Raw genomic sequence first — 15710 nt, forward strand, 5'->3', positions numbered from 1 at the left:
GCTTTGGTTAGACTTTTAGAGATTACAAATAAAAGTGCCATGATTCGCTTTAATGTAAATGACTGAGGTGGGTAATGAGGCAACCTCGTTGTCTGGGGCTTCATGGCTTGGAGATAATAACAAAGAGGAAGACTGCTCTAAGTGCTGGTGGTGCCCGGTACTTCTCTGAACGTCAGCTTGGTCCCACTGTGGGTATCCACCAGGTTTCACCATTATCGACGTGGGGCAAACATCCCTCATGACATATCAGCCTAAGGGTTACCTTGATCAGGTCCACTTGGTTACTCTTTGAGTATTATTGAGTGGCTGGTTATTATTTTTAACTAGTAATCTCCGTGTTTGTACTCCCAGCTTTTGTAACGTGTTTTTTATCAAGTTTAAGCAATATGTTTAATGTCACGGTCAAGCCCCTGAAGGAATGTCCTTTGGGGGGACAGCAAAGGGAGGGAGCAGCACTCTGTTCAGATCAAGAGTAGGATACGATACGAGCCAAAATAACTGCAGTTTCGAGGAGTAAAGCAAACAAACATGAAAGAAACCCTACCCAAATCTGAAAACTTTGTGTTTAACTGATTCTCTGTATGAAGCAGTCAATTAGCTCACTCTCTGTTAGTATCCACACCTTGGTATTCACTATGTTGATCCAGAATGTAGTTGATCAGTGGCTCTGAAGCACCCTGTGATCCCGAGTGACGTGGTAATATACAAGTGCTCCATTCTAGCCAAGTCCTTGATATAATACATTTAATCATAAATATTTAATGTGGTTGGGGACTACAACCTTGTAATATTCATCATATTTGTGTGTGTGGCTTTTGCAGGCAGCTTCACTGACGGTGGATTCCTGCTCTGAGGATCAGGAGCCAGGCTACTGCACTGTTAGCAATGTTGCTGTTTCTACTGACTGGTAAATAATTCTTCATTTGGCGGGGGCGGGTTTTGAGTAAAATGAAAAGTAAAATTAAAGAGAAATCACGCTCTAAAGCCAGAGAAATTTGGAGTAATGATTACATGCTCTCAGCCCAGCCTCAAGCAAGGGATAGATACCTCAGCTGCACTCCTTCAGAGGCATGCAAAGGCAAGGGTCCAAAGTGTCGTTTTCTCCCATCTTTGCAGAAGCAAATTAAATTTTCTACATGTACTCCTGCTTGCTAACTTGGGCTACATTTCTGCATGGAGCTTATTCATGACAAGGAGTTTATTCAGAAATCCCCAATTCTCGGCTCCGTCTCTGTCCCCAGGCTCTGGTGGCACACAAGAAATCTATGGCCATGGGTAGTCTGCACTGTGGTGTAAACGGGGACAAGACTTATTGCCTAATGCTATGAGATTTCAGATCACAATCTGGAAAGAGTTAACAAATCAGAATATCAGATGCTCATAGTTGCTGACAACTTGTAAATCTTAGACAGTAAAACACAAATGTATTTGTTATAATCAACTGGCTCTTAAACGTACAGCACTACTCTTTGACAGTTTGAAGTTCTACAATATTTAGTGCTACAAATCTTTAGCAAAGCCTTCTCCACTTTCACATTTTGAATCATATCTATCTTGCCAAAACCAGGCTCAGACTCAAAATGCTATTACTCTAGTAGCACCTATATTTCACTCCAGTGTTCAGTTTTGGGCTTTGATTTGGGGTCTTGTCTTTATTTATTTATTTAAACTGCACCTCTCATTTCTTATAAAAGTATAAGAAATAACATCACCTGACTACTGCTTCCTTCTAAAAAACATATTAAGAGTGATTAGTTTGACATTGTTTTCAGTAGTTTCCAGATGTCATCTTTTACAGTTTTCATTTCTTAAACGTTGGCCAGTACAGAGAACAAACCTTTTTTCTTGTGTTTACCATAACTAACTCAGAAGCCTTTCTGTTACATCTTTCGATCCTCTTTGGAGATAACAATAACTTTAATCCCAACCACTTTGGCTAATTTCTTACAATAATCACAACCATATTTCCTGTCACACGTGGTTTCCCCACTAGCAAAGGTGTTATAACTTTGTAAAATAATGAATCCATCTTCCAGCTATTTACATGTCATCTACAGTTTAAACGATAATTGAGTAAACAACCTTATTCATTATGATTTCAAGCACGTTGCTCAGTCAAGTGAATAGAAATTTTGATGTGCAATAACTGAGTGTGAATTTAGAGTCATACCCATTATAACTGTTAGTTCAAGTGCTACTGATCTCTGCCTCCCCTTCTAAATGTAAAATACGAATTTTGGAAGAGGAATTTTAGCCACAGACCATAGCTGATGGTTACAGTTCCTGTGTTGTCATTGCTATCTTAATGTCTGATACTGATAAATTATTTTTCTGATTCTTTTATAGGACTCTTGATGTACAACCAAATCGAGTTACTGTTGGTGGCATCAGGTCTGTAGAGCCCATCCTTCAAAGGAGAGGACAGGTGGAAAGCCATGATTTTGTGGGCTGTATAATGGAGTTTGCAGTCAATGGACGTCCCCTGGAGCCCAGCCAGGCTTTGGCAGCTCAAGGAATCTTAGATCAGTACGTCTGCTATATATGGTATCAAATGGACCGCGTTTACAATAAAGGAAGCCGTCATGAAAGTCAGACGCTATTCCGTTCAGACACCTTCAGATATTTCTTGTAAAAAAATGACTGTAGAATTTATTGTAAAGTGTGAAAAATGTAAGAAGAAAGTGAATTTGGATGAAAGGTTCACAAAAGATTACAGAGGCTTCAAAAACGCAACATCATTACATTTCTATTGCCAATTATTATTAACGTTGCTTTGCAGGCTGAAATAGAGTAGCCCTGTTACTGGGTTTCTTTATAAAATCCACCTGAGTTTGACTGTACTCATACGGTTCACTAAACCTCTACTCCCTCTTATTTCTTTTTAATCCACAATGTCTGTTCTATCACTTTGCCTCTCAAGTATCACTGAATTTCCCTTGTATCCTCCGAGTGGTTTTTCAGAAATGATGGAGTATCTGATTCTATTGTTATTTCCATCTCGGTGTTTGAAGTCGCAGTTGTAGCAATTATGTCAGTCTTGCGTCCAAATTTGCTAGCTCACCCTTCCTCTTTCAACCCCCAAGTTTGTGCTGTTCACTGTGATAAGAAGTCTCTGGAGGTCTGCAGCGTAAAAAGCATCTAAAAGGGTTTCTTCTTCTCTTGCGTAACAGATGACAGGAGTTTCACTGCCTCTGAATTCCTTTCTCTTTCGTAAGACTGTTACAGCTTGACGCTGAAAATTGGGATGTCTTTAGAAGCATGACCTGTGTATGGAGAAGAGCCTCTCCATTTTTGCGTTTCCTGGTGGGAAGGATGCTTCCCAGCACATTTTCCTCTGCTTATTTGTGCTTGTTCTTCAGCATCTACTTTTCTGATTTGTTTCAGATGCCCCAGACTAGAAGGCGCTTGCACAACCAGCCCCTGCCAACATGGTGGCACCTGTGTTGATCACTGGTCGTGGCAGCAGTGTCACTGCAAAGATGGACTGACGGGAAAGCACTGTGAAAAATGTATGGAGAAGGTTTTACTGTTTTTCTCTTTAATGTACACCTAACTGTGGTTTAACCAAAAGCCATTAAGAGTTTCTTTTCACGGGTATGGGATAATGAATTTTATAAAATAATGAAAACAAGCAGCATGCTTGCCTCTTAAATATTTTTGAAGGAAAAGTCCACAATGGACTGTTGTCCTTTCATGAGCTAAAAATAGCAACAAGTTACATATATTATGTTTTCTGGTCTGTATATCACATTTCAGGTAACTTGCACTCATTTAAAACTACTGCTTCCCAATAATGTATAATCAGTAACTAAAATAAAGCTATCCCGAAGGAGGGATTTGTCTGCTATGGGGACGTAAGAGGGTAAGGGAAAACCCTTCCCTTCACATAAACGTTGTGTGCGTGTGCTTATGGCTTCTCCGAACTGTAGGCCTTTTTATCAAATGACCGTCGGATTATATGCAAGAAAATATGGTCAATTAAATAAAAGCAAGCCATTTACACTCTGGGGTTATTAACTCGCATATGGATAGCTCTGTAAATCAGTACGGGATTGTCTAGGAGAGCAAAGTGATTTATTTCCCTGTAGTTGTAGTATAATGACTGGGCTTTGTTTTCTTACGTGTCCCATTATTGTTTAGCTGATTTATATGCTTTTATTGCTTCGGTTTACAAAAGAATTTAGCCATAATTTTAACAGCGTTTGGTAGTCAATGCTCTGCCATTTTTTTAATTCTTTTTTTTATGCCATAACAAATAGAAAGTCATTATCTCTGCCCTGAAGAGCTTAGAGTTCAATATATCATGAAACCCTGCTTGCAGTAATGGAAACAGTAACATCCCTGGGAAGGAATTACAGTTCTGAGAGCCAAATTTTTTTCCCTACTCCCTCACTTGTTCCCTAGCGAGTTTTAATTTACTATTGACTGATAGCAGCAGTAAATTACTAGCACACTCCCACTCTCAAACACACATTCTGGTTGAAGCCAAAGAATAGAGGGGCTGAAATTGCCATTCACTCCTGCTCTCCCCCCTGACCTGCTCTGAACTTGATCTCTGCTCTGAAAGAAAATGGTCGCTATTAGGCAGATGGTCGCCACAGCCGTAACGAGCTGTGTACTCAGTACTTCTCCATCCTTGTCCCAGATATTACTGCCGACACTGCCTTATCGCTAGAAGGCAAAGGACGACTTGACTACCACATGAGCCCAAACAAGAAGCGAGAATACATGATGAGACACGGCACTCGAGGCGCCGGCCCGGGACCCCCAAACGCGGACCGCTTGGAAGTGAAGTTCAGGACAAGAAGCGAGAACGGCGTTTTAGTTCACGTCCAGGAAAGCAGCAACTTCACTACCGTGAAGGTAAGATTACAGCTAATGCTGAGCTTGATTTGATTGGACTGCCTCGTGCATGGTGATCAAAATCACATTTTTCCATTACTCTTGCTGTTTCCTTTATAAAATATTAGGTCTTTAACTGAGGCTAGGCACTGCTCCAGTACCGTTCATCTTCTCAACAATTCCCTTGCAATTTGCCAAGGTATCAGAAGATCTTGATAGTTTTGTATCTAATCAGTTTTGTCTAGACTCCAAATAGTGACTGTTTTAAGGCCACAGGAACAGTATGCATTGCCATATTTGTTATCATCATTAAGTTGCACTCTACAGAACAAATCATTTCATTATTGGCCTTTTATCTTCTGATTTTTCAGGCCTCAAACCCAGACCCTCCTTAAGCTAGCAAACAATTGCCAAAAAGTTTTCTTTAATTCCTACTAGCGTGGCTCATGCTTATCAAACTAGGAAGTGAGGGATAACTTGAATTCATGAGGTTACCCATAGACCAGTGTCAATATCAAATTATTTTGAGATACATAGCTGAATTAATGCTTCAAATGCCACACAGTTTTGTTTTTTTTTCCCAAAGAGTTTATTGCTCGAGAAGTTACCTTTCTCAAGAGAAAGCGATGGTTCAGTTCCTGGCTATGACTCAGTCCATTTACTCATAACTCTAAATAAGTACAGCAGTGATGTTGGCAAGCCCCTTTATTGGGTTGGTGTAAGCTCCAAGTTTCCTTGACTGCTGTAAGGCTTTCCAAGATTTTTCCCTGACTTTTAAAGAAACTCATACAGAAATTCACACTTTCTAAGCTTCAGCCCCGTGGATATTCTCCACCTGCCTGGTCAGAGGTACCGAGCTTTCCTGACACACTGGCTGCCTTTAAGAAGCAAGTCTGCATCACTTCCCTGGCGTACGGTTTTACCACATCATTTGATAGGAAGTTTCTGCCTCAGTCATATTAGCAGATAAGATCTCATTATTTTGAGTTCTGGAGAGAAAAAAACAAATACTACCTTTTTCTCCCTAGTAGAATTTGCTAGGTCAGCTCTACAAGCGTTATTAAAAAAAAAAGAAGAAAGTTGCCTTTCCTGGCTGAAAGCACTAGTGGTGTGTTTATGCAAACACTCTTATTATTGTTAATATTGGTGAAGTTATACAAGCAAGCAGAGGGTGTCAAGTCCCAGACGCAGCTGTGCAAGGGCAAAGAGTGGAGGTTTGCCTAGTAACAGATGCAGCAGTTTGAGGAAGGAGAGGTAACATCACTGTACCGATTATTGCCAAAAAGTTCCCAGATTGTGCTAGTTAATAAAACTGTAGTAATTTAACTGTAGTTAGTACAGTATGGCTTCTGCGCCACTGCTCATACCTGGAGTAGGTATCGTGACGAGCACTTCCCTTGGTGGTGGCCCAAGACGTCAGTGAAGCCAACCCCACGCGTAGGTCTCCCTGGCATCTCGGTCCGCTCCCAGTGCAGAGATAAGCTTTAGGGACTTCTGTTTACTACTCTCCTGTCAGTCTTCAAAACAGACAATTTTATAACTTGTTTTTTGGGTCTTTTAATGTGGTTGTTATCCAAAGTGTAAGCATTCAGAGAAAATCTGCCATGTGTTTTTTAATATTAAACTGTGCTAGGGAAAAGCTACAAGTCCTGTGGCTACTTCCATGCCACCACATTTTTCCTCCTGTAGTTAACTGGTTTTGGTGTATTTGGGATTGGGGTAAAATTAGAGAAATGGTAATAATCTCCACTGAGATTGCGAGCAGCTGATTCACTAAATGATGGATGTAAACTCCCCCCAGAGAACCCAAGAGGGATCTTTATGATCTAAAGGGATCCTTAATCCAGGAAGGATACAAAAACTAGCAGATTAAATTAAACAATGGTCAAATTCAGATGGAAAATGTTCCCCAAAAACACACAAAAAGAAAGAGAGGAGGGAATTCCTTATTAGTAAAGCTCTTTGTCACAGCTTATTTTCCTACAAATTGCAACTAATTCAGTTAGAAGTAATGGGATAAATACAGCAGGTTAAAGGTGAAATTGCCTGCTTTGTTTCAGCTGAAAATCTCCTCTGAAATTAGATTAAATTAGCATAACTGTAGCTCTAAGATCTATGAATTGTACGGGTAGAGACTATGGATTACAAGTTACTTATGTAAGCTAACATATGCATATGTTAGAGTGGTGAGACACTGGAACAGGTTGCCCGGAGAAGTTGTGAATGCCCCATCATGGGAAGTGTTCAAAATCAGGTTGGACGGGGCTTGGAGCAACCTGATCTAGTGAAAGATGTCCCTGCCTATGGCGAGGGGGGGACTAGATATCTTTAAAGGTCCCTTCCCACACAAACCATTCTGTGATTCTATGCACATATTGAGTTGCAGGAATAAATCAGAACATAACTCATTTAAATGATGCGTCATCCAGTGGGTCATAAATCTGTAAAGGCTAGTGCTCAGATTTAAGACAAATAAGAAGCAATTTGTTCAGTAAAAGAGACTCAGAATATTAGTAAAGTTGAATCATCCTTGTAGTTAGGAATCTGTTTGCTTTAGTGGTTCATTCTTTTCATTATATTCTACTTGTCAGTTGCTCTGCCGTTTAAATAAAACCCAGAAATGGGTGTTACTCAATATTGTCAGCATCAGCATTTGTTTCAAATTTAGAAGTATGTTGTGCTTCAAGGAACCGAGACCAACATTCCTTATTTTTTCCTGGTTGAAGAAGTCATGGACTGGTCTCGTCTCTGGAAATTTTATTTTCCAAATGCCACTAGTATATTATTTATGCGTCTGTTAGCATTAGTCACATGCAATTTTAAAGAAACAGAAATAGAGCTAGAGAGTCATAAATCAGTATGGAAAATATCTAGTTGCTGACAGGTAAATAATTCTATAATTCTTCTCTAATGTGGACTTAGAAGTTACGATTCTGTGCTTAGTCTTCCCATAAGCTTAGAGGATATTGTCTGATATGGTATATTTCTTTTTGCTTACATAAAGACCAAAATACAAGCTAGTAACTTCATGGAGCATAAAAGACAAAATAAGACTAACAAACCAGTTACAGGTTACAGACAGAAGTACATGTATATATTCTGCCCAGTTAATCTTTTTATAAATACTTTTGATTGTGGCAAATGTTGTTTAATATGTTACAATAGTCTGTGTGACTGCATTTCCAAATGTGGGATTTTCTTTGTGCTGTGTGATAGTTTAGATGTATGCCACCTGTGTTTGCCGGTAACAAAAGCATCCTCTCTCTGAGGGGCGGCTTTATCAAAGGGTCCCTCAAACAATACGTTTTCGAATAGCCCAAATTATTGCATTTATAAATGAAGTGCATGCACATATTAACCATTGTATTTCTTGATCCAAATGGAATACGTGCTAGATACATTTAGTTCAGGCTGCTGCCAAGACATGAGCGTGCTCTTAAAGCCATATTAAAGCTGATCTGTATGAACAAAGTCCTCAGCTTGCATCACTACAGAAGTAAATCCAGAGCATTTAAAAGTTTCTGGAAACGAGAGCAGCATTCTTGTAGCCGGTGTGTCACCTCACAGTTCTTCCCAGGTGAATGTTATTTTTCCTGGAACAAAGCACGCGAGGCTTAGAGAGGTTTCAGCAAACCTGGGGCTTCGACCTTTCCTGGACTATGCGTGTGCACGTTCTGCACGCTCGTGTTACGTGTCACGGACCGACCGAGCTGCAGCGAGGAACACGGGAGGGAAAACAGTCGTCTTATTTAACATGTATGACCAAACGCGCAGAGTATGGAAGGAAACTTGCAACAAGTTGCAGAGCCACCCTATATGAGCTGTACACAAGTCTGTACGCCCTTAGGAGGTCAGCTGAGGTACCCGACTCCTGTGCAATATTTGAGAAGCTGGCAGGTTTGGATGTTGGTTTTATTTTTAAACTCCTTATCTTAAACGCAGAATTTGCACTGATTTCATTTTGAGGTCATTTAATATTGAGCTAATAAGAGGTTTGAAATCCTGTATCTCAGTAGAATTGCGAGGCGTCATTCCTAGAGGAAAAGCCAAAAAATTTTTCATGGAATTTAATAGTACCCTTTTTCCCCTAACAGCTCACAAGTTTAAAAGCAGTTTGCTCAAGTAAGCACCATTTGAAAATTCACACAAAATAATACACTTTGCAACTCTTCAGAAAGGTTTCCAAAATGCAACTATTTTTCTGCAAAATGCAAATTAGCAGCAAAACCAGATAGGAAATGGGAATCTTGTTCAAGTTCTGCCATGCTGTATATATTCCTACTGTATCATAATGAAAACTAGATACAAGTTTTTGGGCCAAGGACAAACATCTGTTTACTCTGCAAAGCATTTTCCACACTTGCACTGAAGAAGGAGGAGGAATTATTCTTTTATTGGTTAAAATGTTTTCTCTTGTGCATGCCCTATTGCTGGCCTCTCGGTAGGTTTTTCTCTTATGAGATTAGCCGGGGAATGAGAGGATGGCAGCTCTAAGTTTTCTACAGATGCAATGATGTATTTAATTGCAGCCAAATTTTTAGTACTAAATAATTAATGCATTTTTAGTACAAAACAATTATTTGGGGAAAAATACACCCAGGCTTCCTATTACAACTGAAGCCACGTGTTACTGTAGCTGCACTGAACAGGCATAACATTGGCTATGTGTGTATAGGAATGGTTATGTGCGTGTCGTTTTAAAATTATGCATTTTACTGGTTTCTGATCAGATAAAAGGTGGGAAAGTGCATTACGTATCCGATGCTGGAATTGCTGGGAAAGTGGAAAGAAACATCCCAGAAGTGTACGCTGCGGATGGTCAGTGGCATTCGGTGCTCATTGAGAAGAACGGGTCTGCTACTATCCTGTCAGTCGACAAGACTCATAGCCGGGACATTCTCCACGCCACACAAGACTTTGGTGGACTAAACGTTCTTACAATTTCTTTGGGAGGAATCCCATCAAGCCAACCTTTCAAGAGCACAGTTGCAGGTAATTTTTTTTATTTTTTTTTTTTAAATATAGTGCACATAAGCAGATTTGAGCAGACAAAGGGTCTCTATTTGCTTAAAGGTTGCAGAATGTACTGTTATTCTTTATTGGTAACTAATACAATTCCATACTTTGCCAGGAAAACTGCAAATTTAATGAGTAAGGATTGCAGACTTTGTTCCTTCAATACACGTTGCAGCGTTGTTGTTTCCAAAGCAGGCACTCCATCTGCAGGGTTTTTGGAGGCGGGGGGTGGGTTTGCTTGCTTGTCTGGAAATCAGTTGTTATAATTTTGTTATGCTAATGGAGAAGAAAGGGTCTATTCTTCACCTGGGTCAGAATCTGGAAAAGCAAGGCAAATCTTTTACTTGGGCAAAAATGCTAAATGAGAACTTTGTCTCTGTAGGGGTTTGGTAAGTACTGCAGGATTTAGCCTGTTTTTAATATGATTAAAATATTTTCTGAAACTCCAACTTCCTCCTGCTTTATCCTGCTGTCAAATGAAGAATAGGATTTATTTCTGAGCAACAGAAACCAAGGACAATAAGGAACCACCCTCTGACTGAAATCTAGCTGTTAAGACGTAAATCAATCTCCCTGAAGAGTTAAAGCAACTGTCTTAGACCCTGGCAAAAGAAGTAGATAACATATATTTGATATCATTCCCCCAGTGATAAGTAAAGATGGAAGTGATTTTTAGCTACAAACTGTGAGATACTCCAGACAATGCAGGCATAGGTTTCACAGAGTTTTTATATTGAAAAATCTTCCTGACTTCGAGAATTGTAACCAGATAAAGGATCTTTGAGTGGAGCAAATTCACACTTCACATTTGTGTATTGTGAATTTGTATGAAATGCGGTATGAAATCATATGAATGCTATGCTTACCATTTTTCCATGCATGTTTTATGAGCAGCTTATGCATGGAAAAGTCAGAGGCTTTTAGGAAAGCTGGAAGAAAGAAAATGGAGGACGCTAAAATCTCACTACTGCCTGATGCTGTGGCAGACAAATTAGGAATGTCTGGCTTCCATTAGGAATGCACAATCCAAAATGTCTTGTTCATATGATTTTATTTTATTTTAATATTGGATTACATTGTGTACAACATACCAGGGATTTACAAGGGAGAGGTATAAAACTCTGCATGAACTCAGAGAGTCAAAAATATCTGCAGTACTGTTAAAGGCAGACAAAAACATACACGGGTGACAATTCCAGGGCTGCGAAGCTGGTATATCCAATAACATTTTCAAACCCGGGCAGACCTGGCAAAATCCCGCTTGCTGTTTATCACATCTCTGCTGCAAGGGACCACCAAGCGTGCGGCAAGGTAATCGTCCGTTTTGCTTGGGCTCCCACCTGAACCTAAATCCTCAATTTCCTCTTTATTTGGGAATGTAAAAACAGGAGAAAATGAAAATACAAGTAGTGCCGAAAGAAAACACATCTCTCTAAGAATGGAAATAACACAGAGATAGCACGCTTGCAAAACTTAGAAGGCTCTTTCGTGTCCCTTTACACCACATGACTTGCATCTCTCAGTGAAACGTATTTGATGTTGAAACCCACTCGTATTTCATTTCTGACGTCAGAGGGTGTTCAAAGTTTAAAACAACATACTTTGAAGATTATAAATCTGTAATGTCACCTCATACAACTTGAGTGTCTTCGCTATTTCACGATAGAGTAAATATTCGTAACATTTATCTCTGCGCTACCCATTTTTACAGAGATTTCCACAATTATTCACAAAGATACCATTCATAGTGGCTGTTCTTCCATTCCAGCAATATGTTTGCTGAAATGAACCTTTCTCTGACACTACTAATGGATGGAAAATTTGTTCCTGTTTATTCTTTCACCCAATTGCGATGCTTCAGAACTGAGTAGTGGCACTTTCCTTCTCCTTGTTGATTATTTTTATTGATAATAGCTGATAAATTTGGTCTTGAATAATATCCTCCTGTAAATCTGGCACCACGCACAGCATCCCAAGGACAATCCATCAGAAGTTAAGGAGAAATAAACATGTTTCTTACAGCAACCATGCATGTGGACACTGAGAGCATAACTTCCAAACACGTCTCTGCGTCCCATTTTGTCACAGCTCCGAGTAGAGGTCAGCATAAGGTTGCACTATCCGAAAACCCTTGCAGAAAGGATTAAGTCTTGGGAACACAGAGAATTATTAGGCTGGCAAAAGGCTGGATTTTCCTGCGACCTCACATGCAACCACCGCACAAAGGCCGGGGATAATCCCGTCTCCCTGGGCTCTCGCAGCACTGAAACTCGGCGTCGCCACTGACAGGGCAGCGCTACAGCCCAGCTGTGGGAAGTTTGGGAAAAGGCCACTCAGGATTCAGAGACATAAAAGCATCTCCCTGATTTTAGGAGACAGTAAGACAGGAGGCTTAGCTGCGGCACGATAGGCAACTTCAGGTCAGAATAGGGGAAACTGGAAAGCGCACAAGCCAAGGGGAATGGAAGCTAATGTGTTCTGCTAGCACAGCCAAGCCAGCTGCGCACAGGTTTCTCTGTGTGGATGATAAGTTTTAGAAATATGGGAAAATTAGGAAACAAAAACACTTAAGTACATTGAATGAAGTCGTTAGGAGGAGTATTTGTTCAAATTCATTTTACAGACATAAAATACTATTAGAATAGATGTTTCCCTATGGTAACCATCTGAATTCTTGGCTTATTTACTGAACAATGGAGCCTTTCATTTAGCTTTAGTGAAATGGGTCTATAAATTGAAAATTGAGTCAGTTTAACAACATATTTTTAGAAAATATAACGTTTCTGCAAAATCCAACCATTTGCTCGTTGCTTAGTGTTTTGGCAACATAATTTTGCTTCGAGGGGAAACTACATTATAATAAAGATCTGAGAATATAACCTTCAGACTTCCTTTGATGAGTCTATCTGTAAGATAAGCACGCTACAATTGCAAAAGTATCCATTTGCATTGCAAACCTCAGATCTAATCTGGTCAGTGAGCAGCAGAGTTAAGTTTATGTCTGAGCAACCTCTTTTTACCCAAAATGCATTTTTTCATTTCATTTTATATTATGTTTTTTCCTCGATTTGAACTTTATTCCAGTCTCCAAGCTTGAGGGTAGATACTTCCTAATTGGACAGTAGTTCCTTCTCCTGTGCAGCCTATAGAATTCTTAAAAGCCAGATCAACATTTCAAAGTATATTTAGGCTTCTGCTTACAATTGCCTGTTTTTTTTCAGATTTAATGAAAGCAATGGGAGTGCGAAATGTCTTACAGGCCTTCTAGAAAACATGACAGGTTAATTTCAGCATCTTAATTGCAGGTTTTGGTACATTTTATTTACTCACCTAAGAATATTTTTGTTGCTTTGAAATCTTAACGTTGAAGTTAAAAACCATGGTCTGTTTCTGACTTCTTATTTGGAAGACTTAAAAGAATGAAGATATCTTGGTATCATTTATATAAATGCCATGCATATATCTTCAGAGAAATTACTTAATTACTTTCTTATCTTTAATCTCCATTTCTATGCACAGCTTAGATGTGAAAATCATTAGTTTTAAAAGGTGCATGTATAGAAGTTATGTCAGAAGCTCCAGGCAGGACCAGGCCTTACTTAATCTTGTTCTGCTTAAAAATAGATTTCAGTTCCTATCTAATATGAACCCCCCCAAAATTATCAAAAATTTATGAACAAAATAGTCATTACAATGTAAGAGAAATATTTAACAGAAGCAACAAAACGTTCCTTACACCTGAGCCTAAATGATTCAGCGCAGATTGTCAGATACTGAAACATCTGTGAATGGGCCGTCCTTCTAGCGAAATAAGTGGTTACTTAACTATTACACCGTTGTGGTTAATATCGCCAATATTTGTACATAATCACAACGCAAGGTAAAAATGTGGGGGAGCAATCGTAAGCTCAGTACACGTAAGATTCACTCGTGAAAATGTGGAGGCTTCATGTGCGTAACTAACAGCGTGATTTACCCCACACGTTGCTTCAAAGCGCATCACAAAACAAGGCCGTCGCCTCCATTGTGGCACTGGGTTTTCCATTTTGTTGCTTCTGTGTTTGTGTTTCCCCTTCCATTTCAGGGGGCAAGAGGCACACCGCAGATCTTGTCATCTGCTGATCAAAAGGTTTCCCCTTTAGCGCAATATTGATGCTCAGAGTGTCTTCGGCCTCTGTTGACAGTGCATACTCAGTCTTCAGGTCCCGTCGTGACTGTTGCTTTTCCTCCTAGGCTTCGATGGCTGCATTTCCTACGTCAAGTACGGCGGGGAGAGCCTTCCCTTCGCTGGCAAGCACAGCCTCGCCACTCTCTCCAAAACAGACCCCTCGGTGAAGATCGGCTGCCGCGGCCCCAACGTCTGCGCCAGCAGTCCCTGCTGGGGCGAGCTGATGTGCATCAACCAGTGGTATGCCTACCAGTGCGTCCCGCCGGGCGCCTGTGCCTCCAGCCCCTGCCAAAACGGGGGCAGCTGCGAGCCCGGGGCGCACGCCGGCTTCACCTGCAGCTGCCCCGAGGCGTACGCAGGACGGACGTGCGAGTCGGTGGTGGCGTGCCTGGGGGTCTCATGCGCCCCTGGCCATGAGTGTAGAGCGGGGATCAATGGTGGCCACATCTGCCTCCCGTCCCCGCACCCCGCCGAGCTGTCCCTGCCCCTCTGGGCCGTGCCGGCTATCGTGGGCAGCTGCGCGACGGTCCTGGCGCTGCTGGTCCTCAGCCTCATCCTCTGCAACCAGTGCCGAGGAAAGAAGTCGAAAGCCCCGAAAGAGGAGAAGAAAACGAAGGAGAAGAAGAAAAAAGGGAGCGAGAACGTGGCTTTTGATGACCCTGACAACATCCCACCCTATGGCGATGACATGACCGTCAGGAAGCAGCCTGAAGGGAACCCAAAACCCGACATCATCGAAAGAGAAAACCCGTATCTCATCTATGATGAAACCGACATCCCACACGCCACGGAGACGATCCCCAGCGCCCCGCTGGCTTCCCCCGAGCCCGAGATCGAGCACTACGACATCGACAACGCCAGTAGCATCGCCCCCTCAGACGCCGACATCATTCAGCACTACAAGCAGTTTCGGAGCCACACGCCCAAGTTCTCCATCCAGAGGCACAGCCCGCTGGGCTTCGCGCGGCAGTCCCCCATGCCCCTGGGAGCCAGCAGCTTGACCTACCAGCCCGCCTATGGGCAGGGCCTGAGGACAACGTCTTTAAGCCACTCGGCATGCCCTACTCCCAACCCCCTGTCTCGGCACAGCCCCGCACCCTTCTCCAAATCGTCGACTTTCTACAGGCACAGTCCGGCGAGGGAGCTGCACCTCGCCATAAGGGAAGGGAGCCCACTGGAGATGCACAACGATGTCTGCCAGCCTGGCATTTTTAACTACGCCACTCGCCTGGGGAGGAGAAGTAAGAGTCCACAGACCATGGCGAGCCACGGTTCCCGACCGGGAAGCCGCCTGAAGCAGCCCATCGGGCAGATCCCTCTGGAGACTGCTCCTCCGGTGGGACTGTCCATCGAAGAGGTGGAGAGACTGAACACCCCTCGCCCCAGAAACCCCAGCATCTGCAGCGCAGACCATGGCCGGTCCTCTTCCGAGGAGGACTGCAGAAGGCCTCTGTCCCGGACGAGGAACCCGGCCGATGGTATTCCCGCGCCCGAGTCCTCCTCTGACAGCGACTCCCACGAGTCCTTCACCTGCTCGGAGATGGAATACGACAGGGATAAGCCCATAGCGTACACCTCCAGGATGCCCAAGTTATCCCAGGTCAATGAGTCCGATGCGGATGACGAGGACAACTACGGCGCCAGGCTGAAGCCCCGGAGGTACCCTGGCCGCCGGGGCGAGGGG

The 15710-nt window shown here is 42.1% G+C and overlaps 1 protein-coding gene across 1 annotated transcript in view; it reads left to right on the forward strand.

Moving 5' to 3' along the window:
• The window catches only part of FAT4 (FAT atypical cadherin 4), a 161550-nt gene that overhangs the window by 145540 nt on the left and 300 nt on the right, over positions 1 to 15710 (forward strand). The window contains 6 exon segments of the mRNA XM_009334958.1: positions 822 to 907; positions 2347 to 2526; positions 3385 to 3509; positions 4646 to 4863; positions 9573 to 9834; positions 14092 to 15710. The exon segment at positions 14092 to 15710 is cut by the window's right edge and continues 300 nt beyond it. Coding sequence (XP_009333233.1) covers positions 822 to 907; positions 2347 to 2526; positions 3385 to 3509; positions 4646 to 4863; positions 9573 to 9834; positions 14092 to 15710 — 2490 coding nt within the window.

This window comes from Pygoscelis adeliae, unplaced genomic scaffold (genome assembly GCF_000699105.1).
Source record: "Pygoscelis adeliae isolate BGI_AS28 unplaced genomic scaffold, ASM69910v1 Scaffold31, whole genome shotgun sequence".
NCBI lineage: Eukaryota > Metazoa > Chordata > Aves > Sphenisciformes > Spheniscidae > Pygoscelis > Pygoscelis adeliae.